This window comes from Salvia splendens, chromosome 9, assembly GCF_004379255.2.
Source record: "Salvia splendens isolate huo1 chromosome 9, SspV2, whole genome shotgun sequence".
Taxonomy (NCBI): Eukaryota; Viridiplantae; Streptophyta; class Magnoliopsida; order Lamiales; family Lamiaceae; genus Salvia; species Salvia splendens.
Genome location: NC_056040.1, coordinates 9,558,484 through 9,577,364, shown reverse-complemented (window position 1 = coordinate 9,577,364; position 18,881 = coordinate 9,558,484). Strand labels below are relative to the sequence as shown.

At 39.9% G+C, this 18,881-nt stretch overlaps 2 protein-coding genes across 2 annotated transcripts; both read right to left on the bottom strand.

The window, feature by feature from the left end:
* Window positions 1-4,694: 4,694 nt before the first annotated feature.
* Window positions 4,695-6,405, bottom strand: LOC121747467 (cytochrome P450 71A9-like). Its single transcript, XM_042141500.1, has 2 exons — window positions 5,503-6,405; window positions 4,695-5,419 (listed from the first exon to the last, which is right to left on the bottom strand). The coding sequence occupies exons 1-2, from the start codon at window positions 6,385-6,387 to the stop codon at window positions 4,808-4,810; spliced, it is 1,497 nt and encodes a 498-aa protein (XP_041997434.1). The 5' UTR covers window positions 6,388-6,405; the 3' UTR covers window positions 4,695-4,807.
* Window positions 6,406-11,686: 5,281 nt separating this feature from the next.
* Window positions 11,687-13,726, bottom strand: LOC121748928. Its single transcript, XM_042143508.1, has 3 exons — window positions 13,454-13,726; window positions 13,047-13,113; window positions 11,687-12,875 (listed from the first exon to the last, which is right to left on the bottom strand). Exons 1-3 carry the CDS (start codon window positions 13,523-13,525, stop codon window positions 11,938-11,940), a joined length of 1,077 nt encoding a protein of 358 aa, XP_041999442.1. The 5' UTR covers window positions 13,526-13,726; the 3' UTR covers window positions 11,687-11,937.
* Between the last annotated feature and the right edge of the window lie 5,155 nt (window positions 13,727-18,881).

The window sequence follows — 18,881 nt, the reverse complement described above, 5'->3', positions numbered from 1 at the left end:
ATTTGAAAACCTTTACCTTACCGACATTGCGGTATACCGTACTGTGTTGCAGTATACCGCGGTATACCTCAAATCATACTTGTTTGATTTATAAAATATTGAAAATAACATTTTATCTATCTAGAAAATGTCCAAAATATAAAATTCCATCACAATCAAACATAATTCATGTCATTCAAAAATCAAAACATAGTTCATACATTCAAAACATAGTTCATTAATATTCATACAACTTCCAAAAGGTTAAATAACATGGTTTGTGTAGAGAAAATGATGCTTGAGCTTCAAAGAAGATGTCATTCAATTATGCATCAATCATCAATTCATCATCAACACATGTTCGAGATTAAATATATATAATTATTAACGGTATATACCGCAAAATTACGGTATTTACCGTAATTGCGGTATGATGCGGTATACCGCGGTATATGCAAAATTCATACCTTTGTCGTATCTTAATCTAACGGTAAGGTATCATACCGTACCGAAAAATGCGGTATTTTCGGTGTTTTTTCGATACGGTAAGTGCGGTATTTCGGTATATTTTGTCAGCCCTAGCTATGCGCTCAGCCACTGAGGTGGTGTCATTGGCGAGCATTCGACCATTTTCTATAATTATTATTTTTTAAAACCATTTGTTATATAATAAAATCCAATTTATTTATGAAAATCAATTTTAAAAAACAAACAACTACTACTTAAATTCACAATAACCCATGCTTAAGCTGGACCCTGATTTGGTAAAAAAGTATTATAGTTTGTGAGAAATTATTGAGTAAAATCTACACATTCGGAAAGTTTTTATAAATTATTTTCTCACCCGGATTGATAGTGTATTATTCATTGTGGTATACACTCGAGCAAATTAATCATGCATATTTAGGGAAGTTATTATAAATTGTTTTCCCACCCATTGATTAATTAGTACAAGTAACTGTAATGATTTAAATACAAAATGAAGGTCAAGCTTAATGGAACGGTGGTTTTGAAAGCTCAAGGTATACCTTAATTTAGAGTTCAAACCCTTTCACTTCCGTCCCCAAAAAGTTTCAAAAAAATTCATATAGTTAAATGTAACTTTCATAATAAATGAAATATTTAATAAGTAAAGTATCATTTAGCTTTAGAACATTTTAATTGCTTTATATAGAACATTTCTTACTTACGTGCATATACCGTGCATCTATTTTTGTTCAATACATTCGCCAAAGAGGGAGCCCCGGTGGATGGAGTTTCGTGGCTTGCTCATAAATTTGTGCTTAAAAGTTGAGGGTGATGATTATTGGGAGACACAAAAACAAGAGAAGAATCATCATTTTATTGTGTTGAAAAACAATATAGCAACCAAATTGATTCTACATCATGCATATAGTGATATATATAATTGCTAGATATGATCGCTGACTACATATACACATCCAATATATTTGCTAGTATAATGCAGATTAATTATCAACAAATTATTAGTATTTGTTATATGTTTAACAGTAAGCCTTGAATTGGTTTTATACATGGGATAGACACATCAAAATTTATCTAATGGAGTATAAAATATGTTAGATAATTGACCACAATTATAAGATTACCAAAATTGAAGCTTAGGAAGATTTACAGACCCTTTAATAAATAACTTACAACAACATTTAAATTTAATCCTAAAAACTAATTATGCACCCAACGTATAAAAAACCCTAATTAACAATCAAAAGAGTTAGTGTAAAAGCTTAATGGCAACATATCTCTCACAATTCAGGCACTCACGACACTTACTATTTGTAATTTTTCTATTAAATTTAAAATATGAATATCAATAAGCACAGCTTGATAATTGTTGATGATAGAGTTCACAACTCAAACCAACTAAAAATATGATGACACTTCTTTTTCTTTGCTTATCTCTCCCCTTAATCACTAAAATCTAAACATGCCAACAAAGCAAACAACCAGCGCCACCGTTCATTCATCGGCAATCTACACCGTTCATCGGCTCGGCCGTCTCTCCAACAAGTACATCCCCATTAATCGACCGCGTCTCCAACAAGTACTTCCCCTCACGTGCATATAGCGTGCATCTGTTTTGTTCAACAATTTGCGTAATATAACTACATGTTTAATTTAATGTGATAAAAATCAACTAAACGTTTTCGCTTTTTCAGAATTAATGTTGGTAATGTTAATTTACTTACTATTCTTAGTCTACCCCTATTAAGTGTCTAATTATCAACTGAATTGTTATGCGTATAAACCCACTCTATCAATTTTATCAAGTATCCGTTTATTTCTAGTGTCCAATTTATAAGTACATTCTGACTAATCAATATATACACATAAGAATCAAAATTGGGATGCTTCGAACAATTTTTGGACACTGAAACACAATCGTCTTTTTAATCATTTTTCTATTAATTATAAGTACTATGAACATTTGGTTCGGCATGAGTTTTAATGCATAATTAGTAAAATAAGAGAGAAGGTGACAAAAGGAGGTGTTATTGGAGAGTGAGATCTACATCATTAAGAGTGTAGTGTAAATGAAATGATATGTATGGATAATGTGTTGTTTAACTATTCCAAAATTAGAAAGTTCATACTTTTCAGGAACGGACTAATAAGGAAATAGTTCATACTACATTTCAGGGACGGATGGAGTATATAATAAGTCTATTTACCTATAATAATGTACCTTTATTTTTAGAAAAGCTTAATATATGTGAGACGGTTGCGAGCAGAGGCGGGGGATGAGACAGCACACCGCACGCGTGAGAGGGAGAACTAGCAACCGCTCGCCAAATCCACGTCTTAGCCACTTAGATGGTGCCATTGCCGACACTAGTACTGCTATAAATTATTTTCATACCCTGTTTGTTAGTAATACATATAGCAACCAAATTGATTCTACATCAAGTGTCACGAGTGCCTAAATTGTGAGTGATACGTACTGTGTACATTTTAATTTTTCGTCCATTTCAATTTGTTCCCTCAAGCTAAATTTTGATTTGTCTATCCCATATATGCAATTAATTTAACGTTATAGTTATACATATAACAACTTTAATAATTCGTTGATAATTAAATTTGCATTGTAGCTAGACATCACCAAACCGAACAGGCCCGGCTGAACCGGCCCGGAACCGTCACCGGCGGTTCCGAACCGGAACCGGAACCGTCGTCGGCGGTTCGAACCGGCACCGGAACCGCCGGTTCCGACGGGCCGGTTCAGGTTCCAATTTTTGGAGAACCGTAACCGGCGGTTCGGAACCGCCGGTTCGGCGGTTTCCGACACAATTTCAGGCCTACTCCCTAGCCTTTTCAGAAACCACTCCCGCGGCCGCCGGTTTTGACTAAAACCGTGGACGGAAACCGGCGGTTCCACCGATAAAACCGGCGGTTCCACCGAAAACCGGCAGTTCCGGCGACAAAACCGCCGGTTTCCCGTCGCATTTTTCAAAATTTGAAATTTCAAACGGTCCTCAAAACCGCCGGTTCCACCGAAAACCGGCAGTTCCGGCGGTTTCGCCGTGATTTTTGAAAATTTGATTTTTTTATATTTTTTTAATCACAATTTTCCCCTATAAATACCCCTCTCCTCTTCATTTCTACTTACCCCATTCTTGTGTTAATAAGAATTTCTCTCTCAATCTCAATTTCTCTATTCACCATCCTCATTCTCTCAAGTTGTTTACGTTATTTGTGCTCATAATTTACTCACGTTGTTCTTGTTCACGTTATCATATTCACATAAACACTACTCTCTATTCTAAAAATTTGCATTGTAGCTAATATATTAGATGTGTATATGCAGTCCGCGATTTTATCCGATAAATAGAGTACACGACTCATACAAAAACTAAAAAATGTGACACTTCTTTTTCTATTCTTATCTCTCGCCATAATTACTAAAATCTAAACATGCCAACAAACCCCTACCGCCGGACACACCGTTCATCGGCAATCTACACCAGTTAAATTGACGACCGACTGGTCTCCGCCACCTCTCCAACAAGTACAGCCCTGTCATGTCCCCCAAGCTAGGATTCGGCCTTGGTTCAGATGGATTTATCTTCATTTTTACAAAAAATTATATATGTGATCACGGTTGCGAGTAACATTGTATGGGATGACGGTATGAGATAGCTCATGTGATAGGGAAAACTGGCGACCGCTCGCCTGACATACGTGGTACATGTTGCACGCTCAGCCATTGAGATGGTGTCATTGCCGACATTCCTTGGAATGCGAGCATTCGAGCATTATCTACTGATTTTTTTTTAAAAAAAAAACAATTTTTAATTATAGACATCTAAATAATTTTTGAACAATTAAAAGAAGAAGCAATTGCTAAAATTCACAATGATTCATGCTTAAGTCGGCCCCTGAATCGGTAAAACATTATACTTTGTGAGATATAGTACCTAAGTAAATCCTACACATTTGGAAAGTTTTTATCAATTATTTTGTCACCCCATTTGTTAGTCTATTCGTTGTGGCATACATTGAATAAATTAATTGATCATGCACATTTAGGGAAGTTTTTATAAGTGTTTTCCCACCTCATATCTCTATGTATTTGGAAATAGGCTTCCCACACGAGGGAAACTTGTAGATTAGTATAGAGAAAGTTATAATTATTTAATACTACAAAATAAATGTCTAGTTGGACACTAAACTTCTGACCACGAGTAAACGATACAAGCTAGTTATAACTTTTGCATAATAACTGAAATATTTCACAGGGTTTAGAACATTTTAAGAGCCTAATTTATAACATTGCTTAATTTATAATAAGTAGATAGTCTATAAAGATCTATGCAATCACGAGCTTGGGAAGAAGGCGAAGAGCATTCTTCTTATGCATTGTGATTCCAGGCAAAACCTCAAAATCAATATCCTCTTCTTTCATTCCAACCGGCAATTCCCAATCAAATTTGCACACAACATTCGCCAATGCAAGTTCCATCTCAGCCATCGCCATTCCGATCCCCGGACACCTTCTTCGCCCGAATCCAAACGGGATCAACTCCGGAGTCTGGCCCCTCGGATCAAGGTCAGACTCCAAAAACCTCTCAGGCAAGAACTCATCCTCGTTATCCCACATCGCAGGATCTCTTGCAATAGCCCAAGCATTGACATACACCGTACTTCCACCTTCGATTTCATAACCATTTATACTACATTTCTTAGTCGTCTCTCGTGGTACTAAAAGTGGAGCCGGTGGATACAACCTCAAACTCTCCTTCACAACTGCCCTTAAATACGGAAGTTTCTCTATGTCTTTTTCATCGATCAATTTTTTCTCTCCAGCCAACTGCCTTATCTCCGCTTGCAATTTCTTCATCAACAAAGGCTTCTTCACCAACGAGGCCATCGCCCACACTAACGCAGCTGAAACTGTGTCGCTGCCTCCGGCTATTATATTCTGCAAACAAGGCTACAATAGTCATAATATGTTCACTCAAATTAATTAACCAAAAACGATATTCATTACATTAACATACATACCATTAGTAGTGCTTTGATGTGGTCCAGTGTAAGCTCAAACGACGTCGTTCCATTTTCTTTCATCCGTAGCAATATATCAACGATATCTCCCTCCATAGATTTCGGCCTATTCGGATCCATATGCTCTTCAATCAGTTCTTCATAGAAAGAATCCATGTCATGAAAATTCTTGCCAAGCTTTTTATTCATACCAAGCAATCTATCAACCCATCGAAACCAAGGCAAGTAATCCTCCACAAAAAAACCTCCAAGAAGCGACTGCGTTTCGCGGAGAAGATCAAAGAAACGGTTCTTTCCATATCCTTCATCTCCATAAGTCTTCCCAAACGCAACTCTACATATAGAGTTACTAGAAAGCGACATCATCGTCTCGCTCAAGTTAACGACGGTGGAAGAAGAGGCGTCTCTAGCAATCTTCGCCATCATCTTCCGCACTTCATCTTTGAAAATAGGCTGAGATGATTGAACTTGCTTCGCGCCAAAGAGATGGATGGTGGAGATCTTCCTCATCTCCCTCCACACTTCGTTGTAGGGCGAAAACGCGACGTCTAGGCCGTTGTACGTGAGCCTCTGTAGGGAAACAAGAAGCGGGCGGCTGGAGAAAACGGCGTCGTGTGATTTCATGATCTCTTTCACGGCATCTGCTGAGGAAATCACAACGACTAGCCGGAGTCCGAGCTTGAGGGACATGACGGGGCCGTACTTGTTGGAGAGGCAGCGGAGGTATGTGTGCGGAGATCGGCCGTCGAACTGGTGCAGAATTCCGATGAACGGCAGCCCCCTGGGCCCCGGTGGATGGAGTTTGGTGGCATGTTTATATATTTGTGCTTGGAAGTAGAAGATGATAATTATTGGGAGAAGCAAAAACAAGTGAAGAAACATCATGTTTTGGGTAGTTTGAGAATTGAGATAGTAATGTTTTGAAAAAAAAAACGCACAATCGGGAAAAAACTATATAGTGTGATACAACTACTTGATAAGATTGTCGACTGCACGTACACATCCGATATATTAGCTATATATGCAATACTATATAAGTACTATCATATAGTGATATAACTACTTGATTAGATCGCCGACTGCACATACATATCCGATATATTAGCTATATATGCAACTACATAAATATAATACAGATAATCAAAATTTACCTAAACAATACATTTTATATAAGGCTAGTACTTCTTAAATCTATCACCAATGATATCATAATCGAAGAATTCACAATAGAATAAAGTTGAAAAGAATGCACTATCGCCAAAAAAAACTAGCAATCAAATTGATTCTACATCATGTGTTTAGTGATATAACTACTTGATAAGATCGTCGACTACACATACACATCCAATACATTAGATATATATGCAATATATAAGAATAATGCAGATAATCAATATTTATCTAAATAGTAGTAGTATATTTTATATAAGGCTAGTACTTATTGAATCGGTCACCAATGATATCATAATCCAAGAATTGAGATAGTAATATGTTAAAAAAAACATATAATTGTCAAAAAAAAAACTACTTCTCCCTCCGTCCCATAGTAGATGTCACACTTTCTTTTTTAGTTTGTCCCACAAAAGATGTCACATTTCCTCTTTTGGAAAAAATTTCCTCTCACATCAATTATAAAATTATATTCTCTCTCACTACTTAACATACAAAACAACATCTCCTAAAATCTTATGTCATCTCCTAAGTGTGTCATCTTCTTTGAGACGGAGGGAGTACATAGCAATCAAATTGATTCTACATCATGCATATAGTGATACAACTACTTGATAAGATCGCAGACTGCACGTACACATCCTATATATTAGCTATATATTTGCAATATACATGTAGAATGCAGATATATTATCAACAAACTATTACTTGTAATATGTATAACTATAAGCCTTGAATTGATGGCATACATGGGATAGACGAATCAAAATTTATCAAAACAGTACTACATTTTATATAGGTCTACTACTTATCGATTCGTTCACCAATTTCATCATAATCCAAATATCCAACAATTCAAAATAGAATGTTAGATATGTTGTTTAGACCAATGTTTTAAAAACCGGACCGGGCCGGTCGGACCGCGAACCGGTAGGTAGTCCGGTCCGGTTCACCCCTTTAAACCACCACTGAATTGAACCGCCGTGAACCGGTGGAACCGGCCGGACCGGTTGGACCGGGAACCGAAAACCGGTTTTCAATTTTTTTTTCAAAATTTTTTAAAATTTGTTGTTGGTAGAGGTTGAAATCATGACCTCTCTTCTAGTTAAGAAGACCTCTACCACTCCACCACATGAGCTCATTGAACAATTTGAACATTAAATATTTTTATACATTAACCATTAATTTTATCTACAAAAACTAATAATTCATTTTAATTTTATTATTCTTTAATATAATTGTTTATTATAATATATATAATTATCATCCTTTATATTTTAATGATGCTCTACTTACCACCTATATTATTATTAGTACCATATAAGATTCATTATTTACTATAAATAAATTTTTTATATTACATACTTAATTTATATACTCTAGCTATTGACATTAATAAATAATCTTATCTAAACTAATTAACAAGTACTTAATTCGTATTTAATTATATATTATTTTACGAAATAAATTTTCTTAAATTTTAATTAATATAAACATGATCTATTTTAATACATGAAATATTAATTTTTTTATCTAGACTAACTAATATTAAATATATATATCTGAATATATTTACTAAATTTTAATATTATTTATATTTATACATCACTAATTCTATATAAGGTTTAATGTTTTGTGATATATTATTAATTGTAAATAATTTACTAAATTTAATATATTTTTATATATATTTGCAACAGTAAAACGGTTAGACCGGTGGTTCGACCGGTTGGACCGTGAACCAGTAACGTAGCCGGTTCGCTTGCCGGTCCGATTTTTAAAACATTGGTTTAGACTATATCCAAAATATATTTTGTATGATTTGCGTCGAATTGTTTGTTGAGTATTTTTAGTTTAATCTGACATTGACGCGCTTTTACAACAAACTTACACGTGTAAAAAATTATTAATCACTCAGATGACAGATCAATGAATAGTAGTACTATCTATATATTAGTTGAATTGCATGCAATTCAAGAAATAAAAATCAGGAGGAAGGGGGCCACTAGCTATCAAAGGACAATATGAAATTTTGGACACTTCCACGTTTTTCAATTAGCTAACAGAGTTGCTCATAGTGTAGTCCAGTATACTAGATCTTGGTTATGAAATGTCTTCTGCCTAAAAACAGACTTATTGAATAAAATCAAATCTAATTGTATTGCCAAAATTTATAATGAATATACCATAATATAATAAACCACAATTAATACTATTACTCAAATTTAAGGTAAGGAAGATATACAGACACTAATCTTAAATTAATAAGACTAAAGTTCATTTTTGTCCCTTATATTTGCCCTAAAATTCTTTTTGATCTTATATATTAAACTTGTGACCTTTTGGTCCCTAACATATTGTTTTGATACTTTTTGGTCTCAAACATATTATTTTGGTCCAAAATAATCATTTTCTGTTAAAATTAACAGTAAAAAATGTTTGATCAATTTAATAACTTAATTATAATTTAGGACTAAAGTGCAATTTTGGTCTCGTACATTTTCCATAAAAAAATTTGGGTTCCATACATTAAGTTTGTGACCTGTTTGAAACCATAATGTACCAAAACAATATGTTCGGGACCAAAAGATCACAAACTTAATGTATAGGACCAAAGAGAATTTTAGGGTAAAGGTAAGAGATCAAAATTGGAGTTTAGTCAATTAATAAATAATTAACTAAAAGTCTAAGACATTTAAATTAAATGTGTACGTAAAAACTAATTATACACCCTAAGCAACACAAAAGCCTTAATTATCATAAGAAAGGTAAAAGTAAAGGCACATGGCAACAGAATTGAAGTGGACAAAAAATTAAAATGTACATAGGTCATCTCTCTCACAATTAAGGCACACAAGAAACTTACTATTGTAATTTTTCAATTAAATTTAAAATATGAATATCAAAAAATTAAATACCGCTTGATAATTGTTAATGATAGAGTTCACAACTGACGCTTCTTTTTCTATTCTTGTCTCCCCTTAATCACTAAAATCTGAACATGCCAACAAAATCCAATCGACGGCCGCCTCTCCAAACCGCCATGCCCCTCAACCTCAAGGTCGGATTCCACCTTGGTTTAGATGGCTTGATGATAGACTCTTTGAAATGGCTACAAGGCTCGAAAATAATGGATTCTTTCTATCAAGAACTGATTGAAGAGCATATCATGAATCCAAATAGGCCAAGATCTATGCAAGGAGGCATCGTTGAAATATTGTCATCAGAAACAAATCATTCTTACTTGTATAATTACCAACCTTAAATCGATATTCTGTCATGAACAATTGAAGAAAAAGACATCTCTATCCACAAGATATGCAACCATATATACATCATAGTATATCATACTCATGCTAAAAGCAACCAGCTTCCTCACTAAGAGTGTCCACAATAGTGGCCCTCAAGGGCCACCAAAGTTGGCCCGGCCACCAAATGTGGCTCTCTTGGGCTCTCCACAATAGTAAATAACAAAGGCCACGAAATGTGGCCCGCTCCAAAATAAAAATTAATTTGTTTACTTTTTTTAATGATATTTTTTAATTTAACTATAATAAATTTTATTAGACTATAATTTATGATATTTATACAACGAAATTTTTCTAGTTTAAAAACAACCCGAAAACCCATATCACTCTGCGGCGCTCCCTCTACGGTTCCAGACCTCTTCAACCAAATCAGCCTGCAGTGTTGTATGTGATATTTGGCTCCGCATATCGGTGTACCGCTGGATCAAGTATTCATTAGTACGTGGTACACCCATCTGCAGGGGCTCCATGACATTACCCGAGCTCGAACTAGCACCATCTTTCGGTGCCCATCGCTCTGCAGCAAATCCTTCGTCAGCTATTATCATATTGTGCAATATGATACATGCAGTCATGATGTCTGAGACATCATTTTCGTGCCATTGTCGAACCGGGCACCGTATAATGGCCCATCGCGCTTGGAGGACACCAAAAGCTCGCTCAACATCCTTCCTAGCACCCTCTTGTTTTTTCGCGAAGTAGGTTTGCCTCTGCCCAACGGGTTGTCGGATCGACTTCACAAACACGAGCCAGCGAGGGTATATCCCATCTGCAAAATAGTATCCCATGTTGTACTACGTGCCGTTAGCCATGAATCTAACTTGCGGACCCTCAACCAAGTTTTGGAACTCCATATCTACCGCTTCTTGGTACCGTCCATTGTCGGAATCCATATTTCAGAAGTTGAATTGAAATAGATTGGAAAGAGTGGTGTTTGAATTGGGGTAGAAAAATGGAGGAAAAATGGTGTGTATTTATAAAAAAAAAGAAGCAAAAAAAAAATATATTTTTCGGTGGCCGGGCCGCGGCTCTCGGCCCGCTGCAGTGGTGGGCCGCGGCGCACACGGCTGAGCCGCGTGAGGGCAGCGGCCGCGGCTCCCTCTCGGCTCTCGGCTCTCAGCCGCCCGTCGTAGCTCTCTGCAGTGGGGGCCGCGCACCCGAGCCACGGGCCGCGGCTCCCCACTGTGGACACTCTGAAAGCATATTCATTCCTGTCACTACTCCAGATTTTTCTGCCAAGAAACAAAGTTTAATCAAATAGCAACAGTATTGCAACCATCAGTTCACTAAAAGTTGGTCCAACGAATTCATCAATAGGGATAGTAGTTTTCTGCATTTAAACTTAACAAGATTCTTACTGGCATATCACTGCAAGTGCAAGATAAATCATTATTCAGAATAATAATCTGCAACAACACCCACAGATAGATGTCCTCTTCAGCAATTCTACCATGATGGTCACCAAGCCTTCTTATTCACTAAATCAAGCCAACTTAAGTTTTGGGAAACTTAAAGAACCATCAGAATATTTGGACAACAAAAAAATCAAATCCACTTTAATCTTGTTCAAATTAGAGTGCTATAAACAATAAAATAAATTGCACAGTATTTCACCATCAAGAAGTGCATAAACAGTTACTGAGAAAACATCTTTGATATAAATATTCAAAAGATTAATCCTTTCAAAATGGAACAAGATACCAAGATAGAACCACATGTATTTCATTTCTCTGTCATTTTATCTATTCACATAATAATTAATAGGTCTCTACATCGCATAAGCACAGGTACAAGATATACCAAGCAAACTCATGAACAAAAGATTAGTATCCTGAACTTCAATATATATTATATACCAACATCTCTACGATGTCCAAAAACAGTCTAATAGTAAGAATGCACGCAAGACATGCCGCAGAAAGAGAGACCCAACATACAAGTTTAAGAAACAGAGACTTCAAGACCTTGCAACCATGCTACAAGAACGAGCCAATCGATATGTTATGCTGCCTCCGTCCAGTGTCGCCTCTCCATCAATAGGTTCAACCTCATACTTCTTTCTGCAGCCTGGACAACGGGCATCCTCCTCAAGAATTCTCTTGTGACAGAAAAGGCAGAGCCTGAAACCACATGCACAGGGGCAAAAGCTTGAATCAGTGTAGTCTAAATCCTCAAAGCATATCGGACATGCTTTGGGGATTGTTCCAACACTTTTACAGACCCATACTGAACCCCTGTCTAGATGGCGCTCGGATTTCAATGGAAAACTGTACTGCTTGGCCAGATTGGGTAAGGTCTGGGGACGACAAGCATCATCTGGCCTCCAAGCACAACAATTTATCATGGCCCTCCGATTATCAGTTCTTCCACTCTCTGAATTAGCATTGGCTGTATGGATCCGAGGGATATTAATCCCTGAAAACATCTGGTCACTTGCATCCACCGGAGAACCAGACTCTGTAGAATGTTCGTGATTCTCGGAAGAAGGGGAATCCTTCTGCTTGTCATCAGTGGCAGCCAATGCATCAGCAACGGCTTCCCAATCATCCAAGCAATCATCACAGCCAGCATCCCCTTCATCTTCCTCGCTCATGTTCCCTGAACAAGAACCATTAGTACTACTACTGCTTCTGCTGCTTCCAGTGAAATTGGCCCCAGAATCATTGCTGCCCAAAACACTACTGGTAAGGCTGGTTGGGCTATTGGACTGTATGGAATCTGAGTCACTGTAATGATGCATTGATGATCCATCTCCATAAATCCCCTCCTCACTTCTCGTCTTAATCTTCAGTTTACCTATCGGTTGTCTCATCTGATTTTCTAAATGCACAGATGCCCCAATGGATGCAATCACTCCACCATTGGTTTCCCCCTTATAATCACCCTTATTTTTCACTGGTAGAATAAATACCCAGATCACCAAATCTAACCGAGTACAAGTACAACTAATTATTGCAATAGTTAATGGAAAATCAAAATTTTGAATATTGGCAAATAACATCCTCAAATAAAAGATCCATTTTTTGCATTCAGAAAAATCAAAAAGAAAAAAGGAAGTTCACAAACCGTGAGAAAGCCACTGCTCACGACGAGCATCAAGCTTGCACTGCTTCAATTTAGCGGAGCGGTTTGCCTACAGTTTCCAATCAACAAAAATAGCCGATCTCAGAAATTGCAGAAACAAATATTTACCACAAATTTCTGAAGATAACATCTACAACTAACTAACAATGAAGATTTAAAAGAAAATTAAAAAGAACGAAAATTCAAAGAAACAATAAAAAAACCGACCAAGAAAAAAGAACAAATAGACACCGTCAAACAACTTCCCCTCAAAAAAAATTAAAAGGTTTCGTTACAAAAAAATCACCTAAAAAAACAGTTATCATCCTAATGCCCAATCCAACACAATCAATCATGCAGATAGCAAACATTTCCTAGACACATCAAGACAGACAACAAGTAATGCGCACCCTCTTCTTCTTGGCGAAATCCCTAAGGTTGGATGAGGCGATGGAGGCGTTGGGGATCGAATCGGACACCATGGCTTCGTCAGCTCGTTGGAGGATATGAAAAACCCTAAACTAGTTGACCGAGAAACGGATGGAGAGAGAAACCGGTAGATATAGAGAGAGAATGTGGATAACGGCAACTGCTCAGCTTCGCTCCAACCCTTCGGTTTTTTTCCTCTTCCACTCTTCAAACAAATAAGGGAGGGGGATCCCCTGCTGTGCACAGCAGGTGCGGTCCCCTCACTATACATACACTATTCATTTGTTTAATAATAATAAAAAAATTAATAAAAAAATGAATAGTGAGGGGACCGCACCTGCTGTGCACAGCAGGGGATCCCCTCCCACAAATAAGCGTGAGCTGCACATTCCTTTGGACCATTTTGCCCTTTGTTTCCGACATATTTTCAATGTGAACAGTGTTGACGTGGTCGCTATTACTGTTTCCTCCATCCCAAACTAAGATGCGTCCTATTATTTTTTAATGTCTCAACTAAGTTAAAAACTTAGTCATTTCTTTTGTTAAAAAATAAAACGTCCATTCACTCTTACATTATTCCACTATCTACTTTACTCTCTTTATATTTCCTATTTTATTTCTATGTCTTACTTTTCAACACAATTTCAAAAGTTATGTCTCAACTTAGTTGGGACGGAGTCTGATTAAGAAATGATATTTAGTTAATGATATTTAGTTAATGATAATTAATCTCCCATACTTTCTTTGATAGTTTAATAAATTGTGGGCCTTGTCACCGAAAAAGATATTTCCTGTACTATTAACTACAGAATTTTATTTTTCTCAAAGCAATTAATATCTCAACTTTCAAACCTAAAATAATTCGATTTGTTTTTAAACAAATACAATTGGCTACTCTTTCATATTCTTTCGTTTCTACAAAGAAAATAAATATTATTATCAAGCCATGATATTGATCTTTAACTATAGTATCCGTTGTCGGAATGATTAATTTGATTGATTAAACTCATTCAAACCTCGAATTCATCATCGCTGTAAATATATAAAACTCAAATCGATTCGATTTTCTTGGAATCAAAATATCCCCAGCATTTTGGGGAAATAGATGCATTTTCGGAATTTTCACTATTCTTCATCAATTTTATTAAATTCTATCGATCTCTATTTCTGTTAAGAATAATGTTGATTCAAGGAGCAGTTTTTCAATTTGACTGATAGGTGTTAAAATTTTCTTATCGTTTATCCATTTCAAGTTGATTTTCTCTACACATACAAGTAGAGGTGACAAGTTGTTACAGACGTGCTCCGTAACAATTAGTTATCTTCCTTCTCGTGGGAACTAGCAATCGACCTGTCGACAATCTCGGAGGAAGATCACGGGTTTTGTTGAGTTGTGGACGTTCTCCACTCAGCAACAAAGTTACGATAATTCGGGCTTCTTGGAATGCAAGATAGGTTTATGGAAAATATTTCATTCATAAAAATAATGTGTTGATGAAATACCCTATTTTATACTAGAAACCCTAGGGCGGTTCGACGTATCCTAATTCATCCGGGAAAGAACCGCAAAGAAAACCCGAACGGGGCTTATACATCAGGCCCGACTCAACAATAAGTAAATTAATGTTTCAAAAATACTAAAACATAAAAGGAAAGAAATAAAAAAGAAACAAAACGAATCGGCTAATTCTTGAACTTGTTCGGCGCCTTGAGCTTGTCTCTCGGCCTCAAGGATCTCTTCGACACAATCAATTCTTCACTTCGGTCATTCACGCACTGCGTCGTGCTGCTCGGCTGCGTCGTGCTGCTCGGCTCCGGAAGCGCTGCGTCGTGCTGCTCGGCTGTTGTCGCCTCCCGCTCGGCATGCCCCTCTGCTGAGCCGTGCTGCTCGGCTGTTGTCGCCTCCAGCTCGGCATGCCGCTCTGCTGTTGCGTCTGGTGGCGGGGGTCTCGTATCAACCCCCCCTCCGTTAACAATCGCCTTGTCCACAAGGCGAACCTCCGGGAACTGCCTACCAATCGCCTCGACCGGCTCCCAAGTAGGTGTGGAAGCATCATCTTCCCACTGCACCAAGCACTGTCGCTCCGGTCGGTTGCCCCGCCAGCTGACGCGCTCCTCCAACACTGCCACGGGACGCACCACTGGCCTATCCCCCACAAACACGGGAGGCAATTTCACTCCGTCCACATCCCCGTCGCCCGCCACAAATTCACGCAACAAGCTCACGTGGAACACATTGTGGACTCTACTACCCTCCGGAAGACGTAATTTGTATGCCACCGGGCCCACCCTCTCCAAAATTTCAAAGGGGCCATAGAACCGTGGCGCCAGCTTTGCCGACAACGGTTTCGCAACCGAGTGCTGCCGGTACGGTTGCAGTTTCAGCCATACGACATCGCCCACGTCAAACTCCACGTGCCTGCGGTGTCTGTTTGCCACATCCGTCATTCGCTGCTGGGCCCGCAAGAGGTTTCGCCGTAACGTGACCAGCAGCTCCCCACGCTCTTTGATAATATCTGCCACATTAGGCGGCGTTTTTGCTGACGGCGGGGACGCCACTAACGTGGGCGGCTCACGCCCATACAATGCTTTATAAGGTGTCATGCCCAGCGCAGAGTGATGGGAACAGTTTAGAGCTAACTCCGCCCATGGTAAAAAATTCGTCCATCTTGAAGGTTTATCGGAAGCAAATGCTCGCAGATACTGCTCCAAACCCCGATTACGGACTTCCGTCTGGCCATCCGACTGCGGATGGTAGGCGGTGGAAAAGTGAAGCTTGGTGCCGCTCAGACGCATCATCTCCTCCCATGTTGCGTTGAGGAACACCGAATCTCTATCCGACACCAAGGTTTTAGGGAACCCGTGGTGCCGGACCACCGTATTCACAAACAGCTGCGCCACTCGGGAGGCGTCAAATTTAGGAGGTAGGGGGGCGAAATGAGCATATTTTGAAAGCCTATCCACCACCACCATAATGGTTGTATACCCCCGGGACTGGGGCAGCCCGGTGATGAAGTCCATTGACACATCCTCCCATACTTGCGACGGGACGGGTAGCGGCTGCAATAGCCCCGCCGGCTTTCGCGTTGAATACTTCGTGGACTGGCACACCACACACTCGTTCACAAACGTCACTACATCTTTGCGCATGTTTGGCCAATAAAACCCCGCCGCCAATAGGCGGAATGTTCTCTCGTGTCCCGGATGACCCGCCATCGGCGAGCAATGGTGTTCCTTTAGTAACGTCCGTTTTGCCTTGGACTCCGCGCTCACCAACACCCTGCGATGGTAATATATCAGGCCATCGGCCCATGATAAGTGCGAGGGCGCGTCGCCTGATTTGATTTTGGCCGAGAGTTCCACTAGTTCGGGTAGGGAGGCCGCCTCCTCGCGCAACACGCGCAATATATCAGGTACAGGCTTAGCGACGACTGGTAGGAGCTGGACCGCGTCCACATCCGTCGTGACTTCGACGGGAGCGTCGTCTGTCGCAGGCAAATCGGGATGCGGGCTCGGCACGTCGTGCTGCCGGGACAAGGCATCTGCCGCCTTGTTCATGCTGCCTCTCTTGTACTCGATCACAAACTTATATCCCATCAACTTTCTAACATAGAGTTGTTGGTCTGGGGTCTGGACCACTTGTTGTAACAGCTCTTTCAAACTCCTCTGATCCGTTCTAATGATGAACTCACGCCCCAATAGATACTGTCGCCATTTTTGCACGGCCTCCACAATAGCATATAATTCCTTATGATACGTAGATGCCACCCTCCTGCGAGGTCCCAGTTTCTTACTGAAAAACGCAATGGGGTGATCCCGTTGCATTAGCACCGCGCCAATGCCCACGTCGCACGCGTCAGTCTCCACGCAAAATGGCAAGTCGAAATTCGGCAATTGGAGGACCGGAGCTGATGTCATCGCCTGCTTCAGAGCTGCGAACGCCTTCTCGGCTTCGGGGCTCCATCGAAAAGCCTCTTTTTTAAGTAAATCTGTTAAGGGCGCCGCGATCATCGCGTAGTGGGCGACGAAACGGCGGTAGTAGCCTGTCAACCCTAAAAAACCTCGCAGTTGCCGTACCGTTCCCGGCTTAGGCCATGCCGTCATCGCCTGTATTTTGGTCGGGTCGGCCTTGAGATGGCCTTCGTCAATGATGTGCCCTAAATACTCCACCGACATACTACAAAATGAACACTTCGAAAGCTTCACGAAGAAGTTATTAGCATGGAGCAGTTCCAGAACGGCTTCCAGGTGGCTACTATGCAGCTCAATGGTCGGGCTATAAATCAAAATGTCATCGAAGAAAACGATAACACATTTTCTGAGAAGTGGCTGGAAAATAGCATTCATCGCCGCCTGGAAGGTGGACGGTGCGTTTGTCAACCCGAAAGGCATCACGAGAAACTCGAAATGCCCATCATGAGTTCTAAAAGCGGTTTTGAAAATGTCGTCCCCGTTCATTCGAATTTGGTGATACCCCGAGCGAAGATCCAACTTAGTGAAGTACCTAGCACCTCCCAACTCGTCAAATAGTTCTTCTGCCGTAGGAATGGGGAAATGATCCGGCACGGTGGCCTTATTGAGGGCTCGGTAATCAATGCAAAACCGAAAAGTGCCATCCTTTTTTCGGATCAGCAATACCGGGGACGAGAACGGGCTGTGACTATGGCGAATGATACCCTGTTCCAGCATATCGCGAACCTGCCTTTCGATTTCCGTCTTCTGGAAGTAGGGGTACCTGTACGGTCTAACATTAATCGGCCGTGTACCGGGTAGGAGATGAATTCGGTGATCAAACTGCCGCGGCGGGGGCATGCCACGAGGCTGTTCAAACACCGCTCGGTGTGTGTTTAAAACCGCGAGAATTCCGTTCGGCAAGCCCGGAGGAAAGTCCTCCCTGCTGCTTCCCTCCACTGCCTCAGTGCCGCTGTCAATCGGTACAATCTCATAGAACTCGTGGTCCGTTGGTTGCGTCGTTAATGTGTATAACGAGTGAAGGGATATTTGTTTTGGCCCCGGTATCAAGCCTTGTAAGAAAACCGGTCGCTCTCCGTGAGTAAATTCCAACGTTTTTCTGACGAAATCCGCCGACACCTTCCCCAGCGATTCCAACCAACGCATTCCCAAAATCACATCTGGCCCATGGTGAGCGAGAATATGGAGATCCACCACAAATATGTTGCCCTGCAGCGTCAGCTTGGTGCCCCGCGCTATGTGGGTGCAGAGCAGGGATGCTCCGTTACCTACCAACACCCGGAATGGTCTGATGGGTGTTAGGTCCAACTGGAGTATTTCGGCGATGCGTGGCTGGAGGAAATCCAATGTCGCGCCTGTGTCGATCAATACCCGCACGTTGGTTACGCCCAACGTGCCCTGTACAATGAACGGTTTCGAGCTCCCTCGGCCATCCAA

Excerpts from the sequence above, each read along its gene's own strand:
- LOC121748928 (XM_042143508.1), bottom strand. The coding sequence starts at position 13,525 with ATGGTGTCCGATTCGATCCCCAACGCCTCCATCGCCTCATCCAACCTT. Across the intron at positions 13,114-13,453 it reads ATTTCGCCAAGAAGAAGAGG|GCAAACCGCTCCGCTAAATT; the intron begins GTGCGCATTACT and ends TGGAAACTGTAG. Across the intron at positions 12,876-13,046 it reads TGAGCAGTGGCTTTCTCACG|TGAAAAATAAGGGTGATTAT; the intron begins GTTTGTGAACTT and ends TTATTCTACCAG.
- LOC121747467 (XM_042141500.1), bottom strand. The coding sequence starts at position 6,387 with ATGATGTTTCTTCACTTGTTTTTGCTTCTCCCAATAATTATCATCTTC. Across the intron at positions 5,420-5,502 it reads ACATCAAAGCACTACTAATG|AATATAATAGCCGGAGGCAG; the intron begins GTATGTATGTTA and ends CCTTGTTTGCAG.